The following is a 16,734-nucleotide window of genomic DNA, read 5'->3' as shown; positions in this document are numbered from 1 at the left end:
TTAAAGAAAGATTAACTGCATCTCCTTAGCTATGTTATCCAGAGGATAGCATAATAAAAGAACTGTAGAGATATATATATATATATATATATATGGCATTGTTAAGCATTTTACTAAACCTGCATTTGGAGGTGGCTACTTTACTTTTCTGTAACAAAGGGACTTTATTTTCTCTGCCATCTAAAAATGATTATTAGCATAAGCTGTATATTATTTTTTCCTTTTTACCTAGTCAAGTAACACTTTCCCAGATTACCTTTCTCATGTCTTCTCCATGTTTTCTCACCTTCATTTATTTTAATAATTTCACCATGTAACAGGAAATTCATTTAATTTATCAAACAAATATTTATTGGGCACCTACTATATGCAATCTACTTTTTCAGATATTAGGTATGCAAGAATGACCAGAAAATCCCTGCCCTTGTGGAATTTATGTCTAGTGGACAAGATAGAGAAATAACTAGTTTAGAGAGTGATTAAGTGGTAAGAAGAAACAATGTAGGGAAGAGAGTTTATGAAATATGGAAGATATTGAAACTTGATGGGGTGATCAGAGAAGGTTTCGCTGAGAAGGAAATTTTTGAGAAAAAACCTGAAAGAAGTAAGGAGGTGAGCCATGTAGGTAGAGCATTCCAGGCCTAGGGAATAGCAAGACCAGTAAGAAGGTGTGTGTAGGGAGATTGGGTCACATATAGGGGAAAAAGTTGGAGAAATAACGGAGACCAAGATCATGTAACAAATGTTTGAGTTATATGGTTATCTTTATTCTGTAATTTTCCTGAGTATTGTATTTGTTCTTTCTAGCTCTGTATAATATCACATGCTTTTCTTTTTATAAATTTACCTTAATAGCTTAAAAATTTGCCATTTTTATCATTTTTGAGTGATAACATGCATAAATTAGTCAAAAATTTGTGCTTGTGGAAAAACACATAATCTCATTTTTCTACTTGCCATTTATTTGCATAATTTTAAAAAAATTTAATATCATTGTTTTTGGGGCTACAGATCCCAGTACATGTGACTGGCAAATCCCATTGCCTAGTGCTGCTTTATATAATATTTCTCTTGTCATTTTCTAGTTTTTCTTGCAATATTTTCATCATTGCAGCACCATTTTAAAGTAACATTTTTCACTGGTGTCTTTTAAAAACTAAACCCAATTTAAAAAAATTTTAAAACTAACCTTGAAAGTTATTGACCTGTTTAGTTTTCCTTGGAGACTTTTATCTGCTCTTGCTCTCTACTCAGCCAAAATAAATTATTTGCTTTCTATGAAAAGACTAGGAATCTAAGCAAATAACTTAAATGTAATTGAAGGATGTCAGAGTATACTTATCTCAAAAGATTTTAATGAATTGAAGAGTTAGGCTTTGTAATACATTAGAATGGACATTTGAAGTCAAAAGATTTAGGTGTTTAGCCCACCCACTGAATAGTTGTTAGCTCTTTCTTGAACTTCAGTTTCCTTGTCTGTAAATGGGAGTCAAGTTGCCTGCTTCAGAGAATGTAATTGAAGAATATATATGAATGCTTTAAAAAAACCGTTCAGTACCATTGTGTTGTTTTCTATTCGATTAGGCCACCTATACTTATCTTTTATGTTCATTGTCTTTGCTATGTCTGGGTAATTTCCACAGCTTATCATTTTTTTGGACTAATTGGTCCCTTTAATAGATCTTTTGTGAAACTGCTTCTGTAAGGTAAACGGAAAAGTCTTGCTTGTCACCCAACAATGCCATGGTGATTTTACTCTCAGTTCCAGTGGCCTCTGGCATTTATCTCAGTTAGATATTTACTTGCCCTCACTTTGAAGACAGCTATTAACAAGGGGAAATAAGCTTCGTTGGAACTTTTTAATTGCGTTAAACCTCTATTAGACGTGATACTACCTCACCAACATCCTTTGGCCTGTTTAGGAAGTCAATATTTCATTTAAAGAACCTTCAGTCAAAGGTTTATGAAGCACTAAGTAAATGGGAAATTATTATACCAGCACATTGACCCACCCGCCCAGTGCAACATGAAGCTTTGAGGGCCTCCTGAAGTGCATATTGCTGCTAGGTATGGAGTACCCAGGGCATTCATAATAACTTTTGCTTTAAGTTTTCAAAATTTGAAAGAATTTGAATAGAGTAGTGGTTCCCGAACTTTGCTGCACATTAGTCACTGGGAGCTTTTAAAAATCCCGATGTCTAGGTCATAACCTCATGCTAATTAAATCAGAATGTCCAGGGTGAGAACCAGGTATCAGTAGTTCTTAAAGATTCCCAGGTGATACCAATGTGTAGCAAAGCTTGAGACCCTGAGGAGTATGTGGCTCTGGCCTCTATTCTTTTACTACCTATTACTGTTTCACATGCTTAGCACGATGAGTGAGAGCTTGATAATCCTGTCATGAGAAACAGTTGAAAGTAGTAGGTAATGTCTCTCAGGCAGATTTGTGTTCTACATTTTTTAAGATGTATACTGTTTTACATAGTTTTATGTTGTTTTGAGCTTTAATTTTCGTTACCAACCCATGGTAGATATATTCATGTTATTTTCCCCATTCATTACAGGTATTTCCTTGACAATTTTAAAGAAAACCATGCTTTGTGGTTTAAGATACAGAATAAAATGTCTACAAGTATGAACTAGTTAGGAGTTTCATTCCTTTGTTTTGATTGCAATAGCTGCTTTTGGAATAAATGACCAACAGCCAAGTTGTTTTTCCAAGTCCATTTTTATTTTCCTCCAGTTTAGTAATGAACTGTTATAAGCTGGCCTAAATTTATGTATGAGTATGAATCTGAAGGAATAGACTATTTAATTGTGTCACAGCTGCATTAATATTTACTAATACACACAATGGTGTGTGAGACAAAACTGTACTTGCAGCATTATTAAACGCGATATTATGAGTGAATAATCATTTTCCCAGTATCGTATTTCATTAAGTCAGCCCCAGTATAATCTAATAAAAAAATAGAATTTTAAGTGTGCAAGGGGAATTCCTAAGTGTCTTGGTTCCTAATGTTGACAAGAGCTAGAACTTTGGCTGTACGTCCTGGAACATTTTGCCCAATGCTTTACCCAAGGTCAAATAGTCACAGTGTTATCTTAAAAACAATGGAAATTCTATTTTGATTTGTAAAAAAAAATTTCTGTTTCATGGTCCGTGTCAAATATGTGTGCAGAACATGAACTGATGCTCTGTGATTTTTTTCATTGTCATTTAAAATTAAAGAACACCATCCTACTGTTTCCAGTACTGTCAGAATGATGTAAATTATGGAAATTTCTACAGTGCAGATATTTGGGTTAATTCATAACATTCAGTCATCCAGTTTTTGTTTTGGATCTTTTGTTTTTCTTGTTTTGCATTTTTATTTTGTTTTGTTTTCAGCCATCATTTTGTCTTATCATCTTCAATTCTAGAGCAACCTGACAACAGTAATGATACTACTGAATTGGGCATCCTTGTCATTCCTGAGATTAGTGTCACAAATGTGGCCGGAGAGAGAACCGGGAATGGGGAAAAAGGCAGAACACTAGGAGAGATTGATGCTCAGCATATGCAGGGTGTACAGGAAACAGCCACAGATCCTAGAACTGAGAGCAAAGGCTTGCCAGAGATCAGGAGGCAAAAATCTGTAAGAAAAATGATGGAGGATGGAATAAACTCACCTGGCAGAGTGCAGTTTTAGCAGAGCACTTTCTAGCTGCCCTCCAAGGTATCTCATGGCAAAGGGCCACTGCTGCATGTCTTAAGCAACAGTTGCACAGTCACAAAAAATTTGCATGTCATCTAATAATCAAAATGCATGAATTATGCGCCACAATTTCTCAATGATCTAATGCTCTTTGGAATGGTCAGACCTATATTTTCTCTGAGTAAATTGTTATGAAACTAAGGCAGAAAATTACTTCTAAAATAATTTTCTGCTTATGTCTTGAGACCTGAAATTATTTTTTAATCTTTGTATTTTTTCCATCTTTGATTTGAAGGATAATGTATATAGAATTTTAACAAGTTTGAGCTCGTGTTAATTATGGTCTATTTTTTTTAATCTAAGTAAAATAATCTAGAATGTAGAATGCAACCTTTAAAAAATCTTTAAAATATCTTAATACCATTTTTTTAAAAAAAGTTACTTGGTAAGAGCTTTGATTTTATACTGCTTTGCTACTAGGGGAGAGTTTACCCCTAGTTTTTCTGTTTGATGTTTTTCCTAATTATTTCTGAACTTTTGCATGAATAGTAAGAGAACTCTTCCTAAAAACACGGGTGGGTGGTGGTTTATGGCATGCTTTTTGTTTAATACACTCTAAATTACTCTTATTTAGTTACAATGAACTCTTTTTTTCTATTTTATAGAATATTTTGATTTATCCTTTAGTTTTGGTCTATAATCTGTTGCTTTATGTAATTATGCTAAAGTTTTAAGTATCATTGATTTGGTATTAATCATGAAACGAGAATTATTTAAAATACTTAATATTAATTGATCTTTGTTATTTCTTTGTTTAGGAAATGCAGAAATAACAGGTCAAGAAGAACTGATGGAGATATCTGAAGTTGATGAGGGATTTTATTCCAGGGCTGCGTCTAGTACCAGCCAGTCGGGTTTATCAAACAGTAGTAACAATTCTAGTAACAAGACAAGTGTAGGAAAGACTCAGAGACGGTCAGCAGGAAGCAAAACTGGAGGAAAAGAAAAAGAAACTACAGGGGAGTCTTGCAAAGATCACTTTGCCCGAAAACAAACTCAAAGAGCCCAGAGTGAAAATCTTGAGCTTCTCTCTTTGAAGAGACTGACGTTAACTACCAGCCAATCTCTGCCTAAACCTTGTAGCCACAGTTTGGCTAAGACTGCCGCAACTGTGTTCAGTAAATCCTTTGAACAAGTCAGTGGTGTCACAGTCCCACATAACCCATCATCTGCTGTTGGCTGTGGGCCTGGGACAGATGCCAATAGGTTTTCTGCTTGTAGTCTCCAAGAAGAAAAGCTTATTTACGTTTCTGAAAGGACTGAACTTCCAATGAAGCATCAATCAGGTCAGCAGAGACCTCCTAGTATTAGCATTACTCTATCTACAGATTAATTGGTAATAGTTTTCTCACCTAACCAGTGAATCTAGAGAGATAACTTTGCTTCTTTTGAAAGTGCCCAAGGTCTGTCATCCTTATTCCAGACAGGAGCCCTGATGTCTTAAATTCTGAAGGCTACCTTGACTTTATGAAGGGAATAATATGTAGGTTGCAATAAGTTGAAATACAGTCTTGTTATTTCTTGGGTGTATTTTCCCCCTTGATTTGAATCTTTTTTTCTTTCTTATTTGTTGCTGTTGCCCTAAGATTGTAACAATACATCTTGGCAGGTTTTCCGGTCAGATCGGTTACATCTCATGAGAGGTTGTGAGTTCTTATTTTTTAATAACTCCTACTTTGGTAGTTGTATGTTTGGCCTTCAGAGTCAAAGGGAATCTCCATGGATGGGAACTGTTTCTGAGAGAAGGAGGCAGAGGTGCAGCCCCGGGAAGGCTCCAGCTGACGTGCAGCATGGCAGTCTGATAAACAGGCACGTGAGAAAACAAAAATGATGTGTATGAAAGTGCCTGGTAAGAATGTTTGTAATCAGATTATCTTTGAGATTAGTGGAATTGTTGATATAAAGCACTGGAAAATGCCTGCTAACTCAGTACCTAGACTATTTTATAATTCCAGGGGCTGGGTAGAGGGATTTCTGTTATCTTTGGAACATTTTTACATCAAAAATTAGATTGCTAGTAGATGTGTTGTTTTGAAATATTTGATCTGGATTTAGCAGGTGAAAATACCTTTCAATTCCTAAAATGTAATAGGCTATGAAGATCACTTACCCTGCTGCTTGACTTTGGAAACCCTAGGTAGTTTGGTTTCCTATAATTCAAATCACACATCATTGAACACTTCCTGGAAATCATTGTAAATTGTGCGACACAGCTCTCAAGATACCAGTGTCAATCATATAATACTGAATTGTTTGTCGGCAAATGAAGGATATTAGGTAAATTTTTCATCTATAAAATGTCATGAAAGAAAATATAGAGAAATATGGACAAAGGACATTTATATATTAACTAATTTAGGTTATTTATGTTTGTGTTCTTAAATTTAGAATTATAAAATGTGAAAAAAATTAAATTTTTTTTTGTCAACAGGCCTATTTTAAATATTCTTGTTATGATAGAATAATCAATGTAGTTGCCCCCAACCAAAAAATAAAAATGAAAAAGGCAATATAGCAGAAGCTAAACAAACTTGTATGTAGCTATGGAAAACTATGTGACCTCTAGATAGACGTAAAAGTTTGGTGTTTACTTGTGCAAGTTGTTTTGGCTATGGTTGAGGTTCCCTGTAAATCAAGTATACTTAACCAATAATTCAGAGTGAGAGAGAGAAAGCAAGGCTGAGGGTGAGAGTAAGACGACTGGGAAGGAAGGCCTAAGGAGCAGTCCCCTCTTTGTCTCTTTCACTGTTAGTACACAGTGGCTTCCTTATTTGCAATCCCTGGCTGTGGTCACACAGAACATGCTAGTTTTCCTTTTGTGCCTGCTTATGCAGAGCTCAAATGTGAGAAATTTTTATGTCCTGAGGAGTGCTAAAGCATACACTATGAATGCAGTTTTGACCCTAACTGCTTTAGCTACCATTTTAAATCTAATTCTTCAAAAAGCATGAACTAGTTTTCATTCATTAACTCTGAATAGAATATGGCTTTTAATATAAGTGAATTTGAGTTATTAGTTCTAGTAATAGAAATGGAATAAGATTGGGGTGCCTGGGTGGCTTAGTCGTTAAGCGTCTGCCTTTGGCTCAGGGCATGATCCCAGAGTCCTGGGATCGAGCCCCACATTGGGCTCCTCTGCTGGGAGCCTGCTTCTTCCTCTCCCACTCCCCTTGCTTGTGTTCCCTCTCTCGCTGGCTGTCTCTCTCTCTGTCAAATACATAAATAAAATCTTAAAAAAAAAAAAAAAGAAATGGAATAAGATCTATTGGCGTAAATTGTAGTAGAAAGAAAAAAAAGATAACCAGACAGTGAAAGTTGATGTTGTATTAATTTAACAGGAATCCTGTGTACAATTTAAAATATTTTAAAATATCACTATGGATTTCCTATTGTCTTTTTGTAATTCTTGAACAAAGAATTTCCCCTAAGCATGGTAGCTACTAACAGTATTAATAGTCTTAAGAACTACTTTAGAAGATTGGCATTTTAAGCAAGTTAAGGTGCTTAGGAAACTTGTGGAAAAAGTTTGAGGAAACAGCTGTCACAAACGAGAGATCAGATTTTAATCATCAACTGCTATAATGGATCTTCATTTTGGTTATTCTAGATCATTGCTATGCCTATAGTCTGAGGACCAGTATTTAGCATTGGCATTACTAGGCATCTTGTTAAAAATGTAGAATTTCAGAGCCACCTTTGTCTACTGAATCATAACCTGCATTTTAACAAGATCCTCAAATGATTTTTATGCACATTAAAGTTTGAGAAGAGAGTATTAAAGTACAAACAAATTACTTACCTAGTATTTAGAATTCTCAGTGGGTCTCACAGCCCTAGATCAAATATGTTAGGTACTAAATATTATAATCTTAATTGTTTTTAACAGCTAATGAATTTTTAATAGTGTCCATAACACTTATTAGATCCTCTAATTCTAAATTTTTAATGACTTTCATTTATTTTTACAATAAAAATGTAACATTTTGTATTTTTCTTGTTAACTGTGAATGGAATCAAAGCTGTAGATGACTACAATTTTAGGTATGAAAGGGTACCATCCTTTTATACAACGCACAACAAATCTGCATGCGTATATTCTTTTAAGAACTCTGAAGGCTTACTCAGTGGAGTGGATCTGAATTTATGCTTCAAATAATTTGCACCAGTTGATTTTCTGGAGTGTGAAGTTATGTTAACAGTAAAATTATTTATAGTACCTTTGATACTGTTTCAAATAAGGATTATACATTTGAAAATTTTTATAGCAATTATAAATATTGGATAATGCTAACTTTTGTTAACAATTACAATGATCCCTATTGCTCACTTCCCACTCATCTTTCCAGATTGAGTTGAATTCACATTTGTAAGTTGTTTCTCATGAAGATCCTGATGTAGCCATGTGGTCACAGACCTCCTATGTATCCAGAATAATACCCTTTACCACAAGAAGGATTCTGCCCAAAATGGGTCCTTGCACCCCATACTTCAAAGGATCTGAACAGAAATTGTAGTTCCACTCCACATTTTAAGCCATTAGAGGTTCTTGAAATTACCCAACCTCTCGCTCTTCAAATACCCAACTACCTGAGGTATTCTAACGAAGCTGGGTCCCTGCATTTGCCTTTGGAATGAAGTGGGGAGAGAAACAAAGTAGACTTTTCAAGAGGACCTAGGACAAGGGAGTACCCTGGAATCCCTTATACACCACCATGGAACTTTTTAAGGAGGCTCTGTAGACTTGAAGGTTAGAAATCCTCAGCCCTTAAATGATGACACAGTTTGTTCTGAAAAAACAATATTTCATTGCCCTTTTCAATTATGAAGCAACTGCTTAGCAAACATTACTCACATAAAAACAAAAAGTTGAATTAAAGGGAAATATATTTTTTAAACCAAAATAGATAAAAATGATCTCAGTTGTAAGGGATTTTGCCTATTTTGGAAGAATAAAATTAAACATTAAAATGTTAAAACCTTTACATTTAAATTATAGAGAAAAAAATGTACTCTGAGACATAATTTTAAACAAATATTTAAAATAAGGCTGTTTAACGTTTGAGTTTATAGGCACAATAAATTTACACTTTATTAAAGGGAAGCACATCAAGGAATCTTTATGGTAAATAATGCGACTGAAAAAAATGTTTTTAAAAAAGCCATTAAAAAGAAGAATAATTTGATGGGTACCTAAATTAAGCATTGTAGATAGAAGTTAATGTATAATAGTATATTCCCAGTCTTTGGATGAAAAAGAAAAACTCTCTATTTCTTTAATTAGCATGAATTTATACTTTTAGATTAACTGCTTAGTAAAATTATACTTGATACTTTGAGTTATTCACATTTGTTTGATTTTGTTAAATTCTTTATCAGAACTTAAATGCATTGTCTTCTGTACTGTGTAACTTGTGCATATCTAAAGAGACTAGCACCGTACATTTTAGAAGATGTTTTTGTGTTTTTTTATAGTAGAGTTCTAGAGTACCTGTGTCTTGATATGAAGTTTCTATTAGTAAACTCAAGATCTTATTTTGCATACCTTTGCTTCCTCTTATGTGGAGTTTTTTGTGTACTCTTATCTTCTAATCATGTAGTGGTACTAATTTTTTCATAGTGAACATACTTGTTTCTAATTGTATTCCTAGAGTTTACATTCCTAAGAATAAACTATGACTTTGCATATTTTTATGTGCTCTCTACCTTTTTAAGGCTATGGAAATAAACTGGAGTTTAGTTTTTTGAAGTTTTGTATATTTGTGTAAATGTTGTCCATATGCAATACTTTATACAACAGTGTTGCCTCTTGTTTTATTGAAATAAAAACTGAAAAAATATTTTTTCCAGATCATTTTACTCATTAAAAAATCATCATAAATTTTTGCAAAAGTCATGATGTGGAGAAAGAAAGTAAAGGAGGAAGACTTAGGTGAGTTGAGCCATTGAGAACTTTTGGGAGTAAACCATAGGACAATGACATCTCGTTTCTGGCTTTGTTTTACCTGGCCCAGGGATAGGAAATGTGATAGGTCCATTGGTGTCCATTCAGAAGAAAATGAGCTCCATGGGTCATGAGCCATTGACCCATTCTTTATCATACTAGAAGCACAGGCAAATTTGGATAACAATGCTTTGCCCTTCTATCTTTAATATGAGTCTTTATCTTTTGAGTGCAGAGATTTTATGCCCCTAATTCTTAGCATTGGACTTTTTGCACAGTAGGTATTGAGACATTTAAAGAATGAGTGAGTTAGATTGATGTTAGTTTTGGGAAAGAATCAAGGATAGGGTCTCCAATATATTATAGTAAAATTTTAGAATTTCACTTATTGGCTCTAGGAAATCTCTAGAAAGGCATTAGTTGAATTGCTTTACTATGTGTGCTTAGAAACAAAACCCTCTTAGAAACTTGAAAAGAAATTCCTGATATGTAGTTGATTGTATATTTGGATAACTCTCTTTTATCTAAGAAGCTGAGTAATTTGGGAAATGTTTTCTGAACTACTATTAGAAGAGTATTCATAGAGAACCACAACAGTGATTTTGTGAGCAGTATGTTAGCCTTATGAAATATACACTCTCGTAGTGACTTTAGTAATCCCAATAAATAGTTGACTCAACCTCATAGAATCTGACTGTGGTAATACCGACCTAATTATTTTGTAATTATTAAGAAAGGCTTTTACAAATAATTCTAGTCATTTGCTGATTTTCAGTGCATTGTTATTGTGGTGGTTATACATAGCTAATATATGTAATGAAAATTATAATCTCATTTAATCTTCAAGACAGTTCTATAAAATGAGCAGAATCCTCATTTTACAAAAGAGGAAACTGAAGCTCTGGGGGCAGGCAACTTGCCCAAGGTCACCTAGCTGCTGGGTGGCGGAGCTAGGGCTTGAACACAGGTCTTATGACTCTCACTTTCCTTTTATATTACTTGGTAAGAGGAGGTATTAAGTAGATACTACATAGTGGACATATATTTGAAATTCATCCATCCCATCTGTCTTATAGCTGATAGAATTAAGTTCTGATGTAAAAATAAAAGTTTTCCAAAAATAAATTATGATATGTTTTGTAGAACTTTAGATAATTGTGTTTCAGTGGTAAACTGAATGCTGGTTATTCTACTAAAGACATGGTAAAAAAGCAAATTAAGATTTAATTAATTTTTTTACCTGCCAGATAGATAACGATGAAAGATTGATATTAGTATGACATAGTTGTGGGAAAATGTTAGTCTCTGAGATAATTAGCAGGACAATTAGTGCAACTAAGTTGGTAAGCAATTCAGCAAGATCTATCAAATTTTAAAGTGTACAGACCCTCTGACCTAGCAATCCTACTCTTCTATGTCTATTCCACTCTTTATATTCTACAGAAATTTTAGCATAAATGTTTGAAGGTATTCATTGCAGCATTGCTTATAATAGCAAAAAAAAAAAAAAAAAAAAAAAAAAAACCCACAAGAAAAAAAAAAGAAAGAAAAGCAATCTAAATGACCATTAAAAGAGGACTGGATAAATTATGGTACATGCATATAGTGGAATATGATGTAGCTATTAAAAATAATGCAGATCTGTATGTGATGATTCAGAAAGATTATATAATATAATGTTCCCTGAAAAAATCGTGTCTCATATATATATGTATGTATGTGTATGATCCCAATTCCATAAGAAGTCTGCGGAGCATTTAACATGGGTATTATTTTTGTATATGTTTCTATATATGTATATAGTATATATATAACATATATTTGTGTATATATATATAATATATGTGTGTATATGTATAATATATATGTGTACACAAACATATGTTTGCTGGTATGCAGGGAGGAAAGCATTATTTTTCTAAGCATGGTCTAAATATAGCCTGCATTAGCAAAAAACTGGTGCTTTTTAAAATAGAGATTCCCTTTGTGCTAATCCCCCTAAATCAGAATCACTGTGAAGCGTGAAACATGGAAACCTATATTTCTAACAAGTTCCTCAGTTAATTCTCATATGAACTTAATATTTGGCCTGGTAGCTGATAGCAATGAGTTGATTATTTTTGTGTGTCTAGTAGTAATTTGTAGTTAGAAAAGACAAACTGCTTTTTAAAAAATAATTGAGGTATAATTGACATATAATATTATTTTAATTTCATCTGTAACATAATGATTAAATACTTGTATATATTGAGAGATGGTCATCACAAGTCTAGTTAACATCCATCACCATACATAGTTACAATATTTTTCTTCTCTTGTGATAAGAACTCTTAAGATTTATTCTGTTAGCAATTTTCAATTATGTGGTAGAGTAGTATTAGGTATAGTCATCATGCTGTACATTACATCCCCAGGGCTTATTTATTTTATAACTGGAAGTTTGTACCTTTTTTTTTAAAAAGATTTTATTTATTTATTTGACAGAGATAGAGACAGCCAGCGAGAGAAGGAACACAAGCAGGGGGAGTGGGAGAGGAAGAAGCAGGCTCCCAGCGGAGGAGCCTGATGTGGGTCTCGATCCCAGAACACCGGGATCACGGGAAGTTTGTACCTTTTGACCCCCTTTACTCACTTTGTCCACCCTCTGTCATCCCCCACCTTCTGACTTAATTTCACCTAGCATAATGTCCTCATGGTCCATCCATGTTATTGCAAATGGCAAAATTCCCTTCTTTTTTATGGCTGAATAATATTTCATTGTTGACCACAGTTGACTCTAGAACAACACAGGTTTGAACTACATGGGTCTACTATATGCAGATTTTTTACCATAAATACAGTACTATAAATGTATTTTTTCTTCCTTATGAATTCCTTAATATTTTCTTTTCTCTAGCTTATTTTATTGTAATAATATTTATTGTGTTAATTGACTATGTTATTTGTAAGACTTGTGGTCCACAGTAGGCTAAATTTGGGGGGATTCGAAAGTGATATGTGGATTTTCAACTGCAAGGGAGGGTCACCACCCTTAACCCCTGCATTGTTCAAGAGTCATCTGTATACATTTTCTTTATTCATTCATCCATCAATGGACACTTAGGTTGTTTCAGAAAGGACAAACTTCTTGAAGAGATCTTGTTAATAAAGAAAACTAAGTATGAAAACTTACTGCAGTAGGAGAGTGCACTGCCTTGATGTGCTTAGCTGTGCCTCAGAACCAGAAAATTAGAGATTAGAGGTTTGGGATCTGTGTTCAAATGGTTTAAGGCATATCTGTCAAGAGAGGAAACTGATCAGATTTGACTAAGTTAATGAAATGGTTTAGGATTCGTGGACACAGCAAGCAAGGACCTTAAAGAGTCTTGATAAACTGTTGTTTGATAAATGAGCTGTATGCCCAGGTAAGCAAATTATTGTCTCCCTCCTATCAGAATTTCTTTATGCAAACAAAAATTAGGGACTGTTTCTGTTTGGTTTTTTGTTTGCTTTGTTTACAATCTTATCTTTCCTAGGCAAAGATTTCCTGGAATAAACAACTAAATCATATTGATACAGGTGAGCTAAAGTCTTACCTAAGTCATATTGACATTAATGGTTTCAGGTCTGTTTCTCTCTCCCTATTCAAAGATTGTAAGTCAATATTATAAATACAGCATATTGCTGATGTCTTTTAGTGACTTCTTATGGTTCTACTGAAAATTTCAAATATTTCTTCTGAAGCTTCTTGACCCCTATATCACACTTGGTTCCTAAGTAGGTAAGTGCTCAAACATAATCCACATCACAATGTATTGTGATTATCTTTCACTCTCTCCCACACTAGACCATCGCCCTGTGTATTAGTTTAGTATAATACCCATTACATAGTAGTAAAGATTTGTTTTACTTAGTAGAGTATGGATCCAATCCAGGAAATGAGTGGAAAATAGGAGATCTGTGTTGTTCCTCTTCCATTCAAGAGAAGTCAGGGAAATTCCTTTGATTCTCCAATGTTCATCCACACAGAGATAAAGGTGAAAGTTGTAAAACCTGACTACATTGGTTCTTTAAAGTGTATCTGCATAAAAGTTTTTTGATAAGCAAATTATGATACATCATGTTTTTGTTTTGTTTTGCTTTACTTAAAGTAATGAATAGCATGGAGATTTTCTGGGCTAGCATTTGAAATTTATTTTTTTCTTCTATCATTCTTTTCTGTGTATCTATGGTATACATGAGTGATACCTATACTCTTCAGAAAATAAAGTAGGAAAGACCTAACTTCAACACAATAAATCCTCACCTCTTGTTTCATTTGCTTCCTTTTATAGAAGCTAAAAATATATTTAATTTTTGTATCCCAGGTCCACTACTGCCTAATGAAGATTTGTGGTACATTTATCTTAAAACTTTTACTCTCTTTATTTAGCTGAGATGCTTCTACTGCTATATTGCTCCCCATGCTATAATTTTTACTAACATTTTCTTCTCCAGATCTCTTAAAATATAACCCTGAGAAACAACATGTCACCACTTCTTCTGTTTCGATTCTACTCTAGTGTAGAATCTTGTTTAAATACCCATTTACATCCATCAAGTTGAATTTAATGAGGCAGGATGTCTGAGAGAAGGAGAAAACAAATGAGCAAGCAAGTAAACCCATAAACTATATTTATAATAGGAGAGAATACTATATTTCCCAGCTCACTGAGGAGGAAAAAACTGAGCCTGGTTATATAAGCAGTACTGCAGAGTGTGCTGGTACTAGCTTAGAAGTAGACAGTGGTACTACAACCTCACTCAGTGACGGTATGGAGCACAGTAAGGAAAGGAACTCTTTACAGTGAGAAGAATTTAAGCAGTGTTTCTTGTCTGCTTTGCATAGAAGGTGAGATTTCTAGGTCTACAGCATCTTACGATTCATAGTTGGTGAAGGACATGGAAGTAGTAAGCTAGGAAGATGAATGATAAAATTTGGGAGCTAAATGTATAGTTGGACTTCTCAAAATTGTCTCAGATTTTAAGAATAATTGTTTTCCACATAAATACTGAACAAAGGCCGTATTGTGAAGGAGATGCTAAATAATCAGATGGTCAAGTTGATTCTGAAGATGTTGGCAGATTTTTTTGATATCCCAGTCCTTGTTCAACCAACTTATGAACAAAGTGGCTGTCCTGGAAAGATTGAGGCTATACATGGACTCCATAAGTATGGCCATCCTTTCATCAAGGCTACTATGATTACTGCTGCTGCTAAGAGCCCAGTCTATAAGCAGGAGGGACCAACCCTTAGATGTCATGCCCTAAGGTAAGCAAATAGTTGGTTAGTGCCAGGTTGATGATATTAAATCTCTTTTCTCATGAAGAGGCAGCTATTTTTCCTCATAGAATAGGCAATGTGAATCTAGATTTAGATTTGCCTTCCCTATATGCTGCACTTCTGTGTGCAATGCTAAACACCCTATTTACCATCATAATTTTCCTCAAAATGTTGCATTTAAGGAGCTTATTTTATAGTGTAAGAAATAAGGTAGAGGAGGAATTCCACTTCCAGTAATGGCAAACTATGTAGTTAACAGCAAAATTTCCATGGACAGCTAGATAATCTGAAAACAATCTTTTTAAAATATGAAAATCTAGAAAGGCAAGACCAGCATTAGGGCCATTTCTGACCTGGAGTTGTTGGCTGATTCTAGAAGAAGCACTTAAGGGGATAAACAGTGTTTTTACTACCTCTGGGAGGAAAGGAAGATAAAAGTTGAACGCTAGTGCCTGCCAAGTCACGGGAGAGAGCTTGGGTTCCCATGCGTGGGTTCCAGGCACCAAAAAGCTCCACCAGAGAAGTAAAAGTGAATTGAAGGTACACTCACCTCCCCTACACACATACACAGGGACTTCAGGGAAGCCTCAAATCATCCTAGTTCCTAAAATTAGATTAAAGTAATCCTTTAGGTGCCCAATGATAAACAAATGAATACTCCATGGTGGAAAAAAACTTGATCATTGTAAGCCTCAAATTCTACAATTTTTCAAATTAAGTTTCCAGCAGAGAAGAAAAAATAACCAGACACTTTTGCAACACAGCACCGCTCAATGATAACAGCTGTGACATGGATAAAATTATTTAAAACCAGTGTTTGAAGCCATGAAAGAACTTTAAGACAAACAGGACTCTAAGAGCCAAAATCCCAGAGAGGATGTGCAGAAAATAATTAACACAGCAGGCCTGAGACACTATTCTTAGAAAGCCCTGCTTGTAAGGGTGGACTTCCTCTGGCATCTGGGAACTTGGATTATGAGAATGTTCCTACCATTCCTTAACTATTTAGACAAACAGCATAGCTTATGCTGAACACCTACTTCCCTTCTGGGAGTCTGTAATTATGATATGTGCTAGGCAGAAAGTGCCTATGACCAGCTTCCAATACAAACCTTGGGCAATAAATCTAATGAGTGTCCATAGCAGACAACATTTCACATATGTTGTCATAATTCAGTAGTACTGGAGAAATTAACCACATTCTGTGTGATTCCATAGGGAAAGGATTCTTAGAAGCTTATGCCTGTTTCCTCTGGATTTCATCCCATGCACTTTTTCCCTTTGCTGATTTTGCTTTGTATTGCTTTGCTATAATAAACCGTAGCCATGAGTATGACTGTATGGTGAACCCTATGAGTCCTTCTTCTGAGTCATTGAACTTGTGAGTTGTCCTGTGGATTTGCAACACAGTAATCAGAAAACTGAGCAAACATTCTGCAGCTACTTCTTCCTTTATGGGATTGCAGTTTTTGAGACAAATCTGAGTAGAAGGCCCAAGAAGAAAGTTATTGCTAAGAATCAGAGAAGCAAACAAACTATGGCAACCACACAAGACCAGAGAGACAAAAAGATTAGGGTCACTTAGCCAACCAGCATTTGGAAGACCTAAGATCCCAATAAAGCAGGAAGGTTCGCAGAAATGAGTCTGACACTCTGCTGATTTTCCCCTTGAGTATTTCTTTTTTTTTTTTTTTTTTAAGATTTTATTTATTTATTTGACAGAGATAGAGACA

General features: G+C 34.6%; 1 protein-coding gene across 2 annotated transcripts in view; it reads left to right on the top strand.

Annotated features, from left to right (window-relative positions):
* HYCC1 (hyccin PI4KA lipid kinase complex subunit 1) overlaps nucleotides 1–9,504 on the top strand; it is a 108,993-nt gene extending 99,489 nt beyond the window's left edge. The window contains exon 11 of one of the 2 annotated variants that reach the window (XM_026507508.4): nucleotides 4,517–9,504. In XM_026507508.4, the coding sequence (XP_026363293.1) occupies nucleotides 4,517–5,091 (575 nt within the window). In that variant the 3' untranslated portion in view covers nucleotides 5,092–9,504. Of the gene's footprint in view, nucleotides 1–3,423; nucleotides 3,718–4,516 lie in introns of those variants that run through there. The other variant, XM_026507512.4, reaches the window with a different exon arrangement.
* The last annotated feature ends 7,230 nt before the right edge of the window (nucleotides 9,505–16,734 follow it).

Source organism: Ursus arctos, unplaced genomic scaffold (genome assembly GCF_023065955.2).
Source record: "Ursus arctos isolate Adak ecotype North America unplaced genomic scaffold, UrsArc2.0 scaffold_3, whole genome shotgun sequence".
In the NCBI taxonomy this organism is placed as follows: Eukaryota; Metazoa; Chordata; class Mammalia; order Carnivora; family Ursidae; genus Ursus; species Ursus arctos.
The sequence above is the reverse complement of the archived record's forward strand: the minus strand, read 5'-3'. Positions and strand labels throughout refer to the sequence as shown.